The sequence below is a fragment of the Macaca mulatta genome, chromosome 15, assembly GCF_049350105.2.
Source record: "Macaca mulatta isolate MMU2019108-1 chromosome 15, T2T-MMU8v2.0, whole genome shotgun sequence".
In the NCBI taxonomy this organism is placed as follows: Eukaryota; Metazoa; Chordata; class Mammalia; order Primates; family Cercopithecidae; genus Macaca; species Macaca mulatta.
In genome coordinates this window covers 53,829,225-53,837,119 of record NC_133420.1, presented here as the reverse complement: position 1 = coordinate 53,837,119, position 7,895 = coordinate 53,829,225, and the positions used below count along the sequence as shown (strand labels likewise).

Below are 7,895 nucleotides of genomic sequence, written 5' to 3'. Positions count from 1 at the left end.
CTCACCTACACAGGGCCACATGATGATTTTGATGGGCCCTAGGCACTTTTTTTTTTTTTTTTGCCTTTGTGGGGCCTTATTTCCATAAAGATTTAAAAGTTATATTTTATTTCTGCATCGTTATACAAACAAATATAGTATTTATTAAAATTTAAAGTTCACTTTTTTCTTCATATTTTAAAAGATATCAAAACATTTTCCTAGGTTTCTCACAATATGGTGGGTGTACTGTGCCTAATAGATAAGTTGGCCCTGCAGCCATGGGTCAAGATTCCAAATCCATATAAGATCCTGCCAGGTAATATAAACAATTGAAACCAACAATTGAGAATAACATGAGAATAACATGTTAATTAATAACTTATATCCACCTCCAGTGACAAGAGAGAGTGAGGAGAGTAGTCTGGTAGAATGGAGAGACATGCATTGGATCCAATGGGTCAGTTATTAATATAACTAAGCTCCATGACAGAGACAGGTATAATGTTTTCAAATATTCTAATTTATTCAAAGACAAGCTGAAGGCACAGATTTTTATACCATATCTGTTGATGAGAATGTTGATCTCTATTTCAAATTTAAACACAGTACAGACAATCACTGCCAAACAAAGCATACCTGTCTGCTGAATCCAGGCTGTAGGACACTGATTTGCAGCCAATGGGTTAAGAGGCAGAACTTGTGGAAATAGCAATAAAGTGGATTGGGATCCAAAGATCCTATAATCATATGTGTTCTCTCTTAACTCTGAGACAGTTAGGTTAGGATTCCTGCTCTAGTGGCCTGGGTTTTACAGGAAGAAATTTTCCCCAAACTTATATTGTTGCATCCAAATACAGAACTGCAATAATACAGAATATGATTCTTAAAAGTAGCTCTCACAGACACTGTATTAACATATTCCTGTTCTATCATTCACAGAGTTCTGTTGGAGAACAGTGTATGTAATATGGAAAGGACCAATGACTCCACGTTGACAGAATTTGTCCTGGTGGGGCTTTCTGCCCACCCAAAGCTCCAGACAGTTTTGTTCGTTCTAATTTTGTGGATGTACCTGATGATTCTGCTTGGAAATGGAGTCCTTATCTCAGTTATCATCTGTGATTCTCACCTGCACACTCCCATGTATTTCTTCCTCTGTAACCTTTCCTTCCTCGATGTTTGCTACACAAGTTCCTCTGTCCCACTAATTCTTGCCAGCTTTCTGGCAGTAAAGAAAAGGGTTTCCTTCTCTGGCTGTATGGTGCATATGTTTATTTCTTTTGCCATGGGGGCCACGGAGTGCATGCTCTTAGGCATAATGGCACTTGACCACTATGTGGCCATCTGCTACCCACTGAGATACCCTGTCATCATGAGCAAGGGTGCCTATGTGGCCATGACAGCTGTGTCCTGGGTCACTGGGCTTGTGGACTCAGTAGTGCAGACAGCTCTTGCAATGCAGTTACCATTCGGTGCTAATAATGTCATTAACCATTGTGTCTGTGAAATTCTGGCTATCTTAAAACTGGCCTGTGATGATATTTCAATCAATGTAATTAGTATGACAGGGTCAAATCTGATTGTTTTGGTTATTCCACTGTTAGTAATTTCCATCTCTTACATATTTATTGTTGTCACTATTCTGAGGATTCCTTCGACTGAAGGAAAACATAAGGCCTTCTCCACCTGCTCAGCCCACCTGACAGTGGTGATTATATTCTATGGAACCATCTTCTTCATGTACGCAAAGCCTGAGTCTAAAGTCTCTGCTGATTCCGGTAGTGAAGACATAATTGAGGCCCTCATCTCCCTCTTCTATGGAGTGATGACTCCCATGCTCAATCCTCTCATCTATAGTCTGCGAAACAAGGATGTAAAGGCTGCTGTCAAAAACATACTATGTAGGAAACATTTTTCTGATGGAAAATGAATACTTTATTTATACTACATGACTTAATATTCAATGCTACTGCAGACATAAAATTCAGAAAGATAAAATTACCACGTGAAAACAAATTTCCCATGTGGCATTCAAAACCATATGGTACAAATAGTTTTGGGCCAAACACAGTGGCTCACGCTTGTAATCCAAGCACTTTGGGAGGCTGAGGCAGGTGGGTTACCTAGGTCAGGAGTTCGAGACCAGCCTGGCCAATATGGCAAAACCCTGTCTCTACTAAAAATACAAAAATTAGATGGGTATGGTGGCATGGGCCTGTAGTCCCAGCTATTTGGGAGGATGAGGCAGGAGAATTGCTTAAATGAGAAAAGTGGAGGCTGCAGCGAGCCGAGATCGTGCCACTGAACTCCAGCCTGGGTCACAGAGCGAGACTTCATCTCGAAAAAGAAATATTTTCCTTTTACTATTAGATTTTTGTTTAAAAACATATAACTATAGAAATAAAACATGTTCCTGGTGTTAAAACATACTATCATGGATAAATATTGAAAATCTCTTTGGAAGCCTGAGCAAAAAATAATCACTCTCCAATCTTCAGAAAATAATCAAGGCAAAAGGCATTTGAAAAAGCAATTTATGACCTATATTACGTTCATTATTTATTAGTATGCAAAGTAAATATTAACCAGCACATGATGTATTATATATTCATTTTTAATTGTTCATTTATTTACTGTACAATGTCCACCACACATATAAGCTCCCTGAGGATAGGATCTTACCCTACAACATCTAAAAAATCCTGTAATACAGACTGACATATAATGGGTGCTCAACAAATATTTTTGAACAAATAGGTTAGCCACCTCATACATAAAATGAGAAATGTATATTTGTCATATCTGAGGTAGCAAAGGTTATTCAAACCAGAAATTGATGAAATACTTCTAAATAAACTGTATTGGCATTAGTCATATACATTCCTTAATAGCGAAGGCATCACCTTTTATTTTCCATAACTTTTCTTGAATTTGATTCATAATGAGACTAAGATAAATGAAAGAGTTCCCTGGTAATGCATCCTAAGTTTTAATTTAATAAAATATAGGTAGTCTGGTAGCATAGTGCTACTCTTGGACTTTGAAAAGAGATAAGGCTGAAACAAGGACTTTTGATCTACTCTGCATTAGATCACACAGAATCTAAATAGTAGAAAAACTAGGCAGAATGAGTGACTGACAAAAATTGTGATATAAGAATAGGAAGTGGCAGAAGAAATTAAGTCCAGTCATCCAGTGTACCGAGGAGCACAGGGTTTTGGGCACTGAGGGGTAAGACAGAAATGGCTCAAAATTGAGATCATCTCTATTTATGCTCCCTGTGGGGCAGCACCCATGTGAGGAAGTCCTACTTCCATTGAGGGAACTGAGTCAGTTATGGTCAGTAGAAGAAAGCATTCCCTTTACCTCCAGATCTTTGAGGAGTCTATGGTAGTTGAAATATAAAACAGAAATCCAAAGTAAAAGACTAGAGCTACTTCTAAGTTGTGAGAGTAAGACCACAATACTTTCCTGTCTTTTTAAAAGATAATTATTGTAATTTCATAATATAATCAGTTAATTCATGCACAGCATTTAACAGTGCCTGGAATATCCTAAATGCCCAATAAACATCAGCTGTTTTATTATTTTTAGTGTTAGGTATTCTTTAGTAAGTCAGAAACCTTTGAATTGGCACAAGATTTTTATCCTTTTTTTTTTTAGGGAATAACTGATGCTATTAACTCTCTCATCTCTCAGCTTCAAATCTACTTTTCTATGTTCTGGCTTGTTAGTTAGGGTTGGCACACTGAAAATCACATTTCTCCTTTGTTAACGAGCTTCTGTTAGACTCCACCAGAAGAAGTGCTAGAGGGTGAATGAAAGCTTGGATGAAAATAAGGGATTTGCCTCTCCCTATTTTCTTCCTATTCCTGTCAGCATCACTCCAGCTTTGGTTCTTCACTATGACAATTAGCTGCTTCCAATATTGGTTTTAGTTCCATCGATTTTTCTCCATAATCCAGAACTAATAATCTACCAGCACCATATCCTCAAAGTCTTGAGTCTGTCACTCGGCTCTTACTTCTGGTAAATTAATAAGGCCTGTCAAGTTTTCAGTCTCTCATGAGGTATCTTTAAAAGCAACGAAATATGCAATTATCTGCTTGAGAAATGTAGCAAATCAGATGGATAATAAGCAATAGACTGGGTCAAGCTACCATTTCCATACAGAACTATGTAACAAAATGTATGTGTAAGACATCTGCTTTTACTTCTGCAATTGCTTTGTTGTTTCTAAACTGTAGACTATTAAGTCTCTTTAGTATACTCTCAAATGGCATAATCATAATAATTATATAATCATTATATAATAATCAGAGCCTCATGGAAATGTGAGATAATACGAAGTGTACCAACATACACATAATGGAAATAACAGAAGGAAGAGGGCAGAAAAAAGTACTTATTTAAGTAATTGCTAAAAACATCACAAATTTGATGAAACACTAGTCTATACATCCAAGATCAATGAACTTTAAGTAAGGTAAACTAAAAAGAGATCTACACTCAGATACACCATAGTCAAAATATTGTAAGATAAAGAAGGAAAAAAAAACACCTCATAAACTTCAAGAGAAAACTGGTTCATCATGTGTAAGGGAGCCACTATAAGATTAACAGCAAACTTCCCATCAGAAACAATTGAGGCTATATGGCAATTGGATAACATATTCAAACGCCTGGAAGAAGAAATAAAAAACAAAAATAAATGTCAACCAAGAAGCCCATGTTCAGCAAAACCATATTTCAAAAATAAAGGTGAAATAAACGTGTTACCTGATAAACAAACTGAGATGATTCTTTGCAAGCAGACTTAGACTTGCTTTATGAAAATACTAAAAGAAGTTATTCAGGATTAAAAAAAAAAGTAATACCAAACAGCAATTCAATACACACATATACACAGAAAGTAACTCAAAAATACAGTTTAAAAATTAAGTAAATGAATTAAAATGCTATGTTAGCTTGTCTGGTTTGGTTGCCTAATTTTCTTGTAAACATGCACATTCCTGTTGGTTTATTTTGGAAGGAGAAGAAAGGACATTTATTCACTTGTTTTAAAGGAACTTCTTTACAAAACTATTCCACTCAACTCGTTACAATACTGTCAACATCTGGCCCTTGGGAAAGGCACAGACTTTTTTGTTCCACTAAACTCTGAAAATACAGTTCCTTTCCCTACATTGTTATTTCTCCATGCTCTGCTGCTAAGCATGGGCAGCTTCAGCCAAAGTCAATATTCTTCAGTAGGAAATGTCAGTCCCTTGAATTTTAAGGTGCTTTATAAATGGCTCTCTTGAAAGATTACCTTCCCTTGTAGGTGGTTGTAGGGTTTGGGGTAGAGAAAAAAGAGATTATGGTGATGGTAGAATGTACATCATAACCATCTTTTCCCCTAAAAAATTCACACAACTGATGTTTGCCCCTACAAAACTCACACAACTACATTCTTCACTTTCTCTCACAGATATTGCGAGTGTGTCACAAAGTAATGCGTGAAGAGAACTGGTTTCACAATTTTTTAGCATGTTCTAAGCAGTAGTCCATAAACTCACTTTAGTACATACAAGTTTAAAGTACCTATTATTATTATTATTATTATTATTATTATACTTTAAGTTCTAGGATACATGTGCATAATGTGCAGGTTTGTTACATATGTATACATGTGCCATGTTGGTGTGCTGCACCCATCAACTCGTCCTTTACATCAGGTATAACTCCCAGTGCAATCCCTCCTCCCACCTCTCTTCCCATAATAGGCCCTGGTGTGTGATGTTCCCCTTCCCGAGTCCAGGTGATCTCATTGTTCAGTTCCCACCTATGAGTGAGAACATGCGGTGTTTGGTTTTCTGTTCTTGTGATAGTTTGCTGAGAATAATGGTTTCCAGCTGCATCCATGTCCCTACAAAGGACACAAACTCATCCTTTTTTATGGCTGCACACTGTTGGTGGGATTGTAAACTAGTTCAACCATTATGGAAAACAGTATGGCGATTCCTCAACGATCTAGAACTAGAAGTACCATATGACCCAGCCATTCCATTACTGGGTATATACCCAAAGGATTATAAATCATGCTGCTATAAAGACACATGCACACGTATGTTCATTGCGGCACTACTCACAATAGCAAAGACTTGGAATCAACCCAAATGTCCATCAGTGACAGACTAGATTAAGAAAATGTGGCACATAGAGTACCTATTACATTGTTCTGTGTTGTTGGAGCATCTGACACAACATGATATAATGCTAAATGAAATACCAAATATAAAAGTATATCTATATCATAACCACAACTGTTCAAGTCAGCCCTACAGAAAAAAAGAATTCCCTAACCAAGCCTGAATATGACACTGCCCATTGTCCTCGCCCATTTTTCCACACGCCATTAATTTTATGACTGGTTACATGGTGATATGGTTTGGATTTGTGTCCCCACCCAAATCTCATGTCAAATTGGAGGAGGTGCCTAATGGGAAGTGGCTGGATCACGGGGGCAAGTTTCCCCCTTGCTGTTCTTGTGATAGTGAGTGAGTTCTCACGAGACCTGATGGTTTTAAAGTGTGTGGCACTTCCCCCATTGCGCTCTCTTTCTCTCCACCATGGGAAGATGTGTTTGCTTCCCCTTTGCCTTCTGCCATGATTGTAAGTTTCCTGAGGCCTTCCAACCACGCTTCCTATTAAGCCTCTGGAACCTCAGTTAAACCTCTTTCCTTCATAAATTACCCAGTATCAGGTGGTTCTTTATAGCAGTGTGAAAACAAACTAGTACACATGGCCATTTTTTAGTTTTCTAAAAAATGTTTAAAATTTTTAGCTAATTACAGAAGATCTCATAAAGATGGATCAAAAGATGACTGAAGCCAAACAACAGACTTAAAGAGGGAGCTCTAGCACTTTACTGATATATTTAATCCTTTTGATTTTCTTCAAGTGCCTGCCTCGAATTCTCCTTTGTCTCCATCCCAAATGAAATAAAGCAGAATGTTCAAAAGAATAAGAACTCACACTCATGAAATAAAATTTTAAAAATTGTTCTTCATTTCTGCTATTCCTATAGGATAGTAAATTAAATAGGTCTTTCTAATTAATAGTACCAAAATGAAATCTGGACTACATTCAATCTCCAGCTTAAGGCATAGTCTTTGCTTATTGCATCTGTTGCTATGAAACAATACATTTTTTTCCTAAAAAATCCCTCTAACTCTAATACAACTGGATATCAAATAAAACTGACATTGATATACACTTGGCATTACAAAAAGTGGATATTTTCCCTAAGGAACCTCTTATTTCATGCCCTATGGTAGTCATTAGTGCTATTCACTGAACATTCTGGTTTTCCTTTTAGGAATACAGAAAAATTGCTATTCCCTTGAAACTGGGCCCAAATTTTCTTTGCTGTGATCAATGAAGTTCTAGTGGAAGTGGCATTTATTGTTTCCAGATAGAAATATTTACTTGCCAATGAGAGACCCTGCTGCTCCCTCTTCCCCTTGCCACGTGGAAAAGTACATTTCAAAATAAAGCCTCCATTAGTCTAAGTCCCTGAGTGACTTTGTCAGAACCTTCCTGTCATTCATGACACATTATACATGTAGCAGCATCAATAAGTAAACAATTATTGCAATAAGCCACAAAGGTTGAAAGGCAATTTGTTAATACATCCTAACCATCCTATAGCCATTCCTGACACACAAACCCAAACATACAAATAAAGGAAAAAGCTATGAGATGAAACAAAGTGAGAAGACCTGCAAAAAAAGCAGCAATAAGATTAGATTGTTGGTAAATGCCAGTATCAACTGTGCAGATGGATTTTAAGTAAAAATTTGGAGATTTGAATCTAGGACTCCTCCATTAGACCTGAACCCTCAAATAGGGCAAAAAGGGCTTTTCAGGGT

At 37.1% G+C, this 7,895-nt stretch overlaps 1 protein-coding gene across 1 annotated transcript; it reads left to right on the top strand.

The window, feature by feature from the left end:
• The first annotated feature begins 949 nt into the window (after positions 1–949).
• On the top strand, positions 950–1,912 carry OR13C8 (olfactory receptor family 13 subfamily C member 8). Its single transcript, NM_001194361.3, is given in 1 exon segment — positions 950–1,912. A coding segment is annotated over 1 exon segment (963 nt).
• The last annotated feature ends 5,983 nt before the right edge of the window (positions 1,913–7,895 follow it).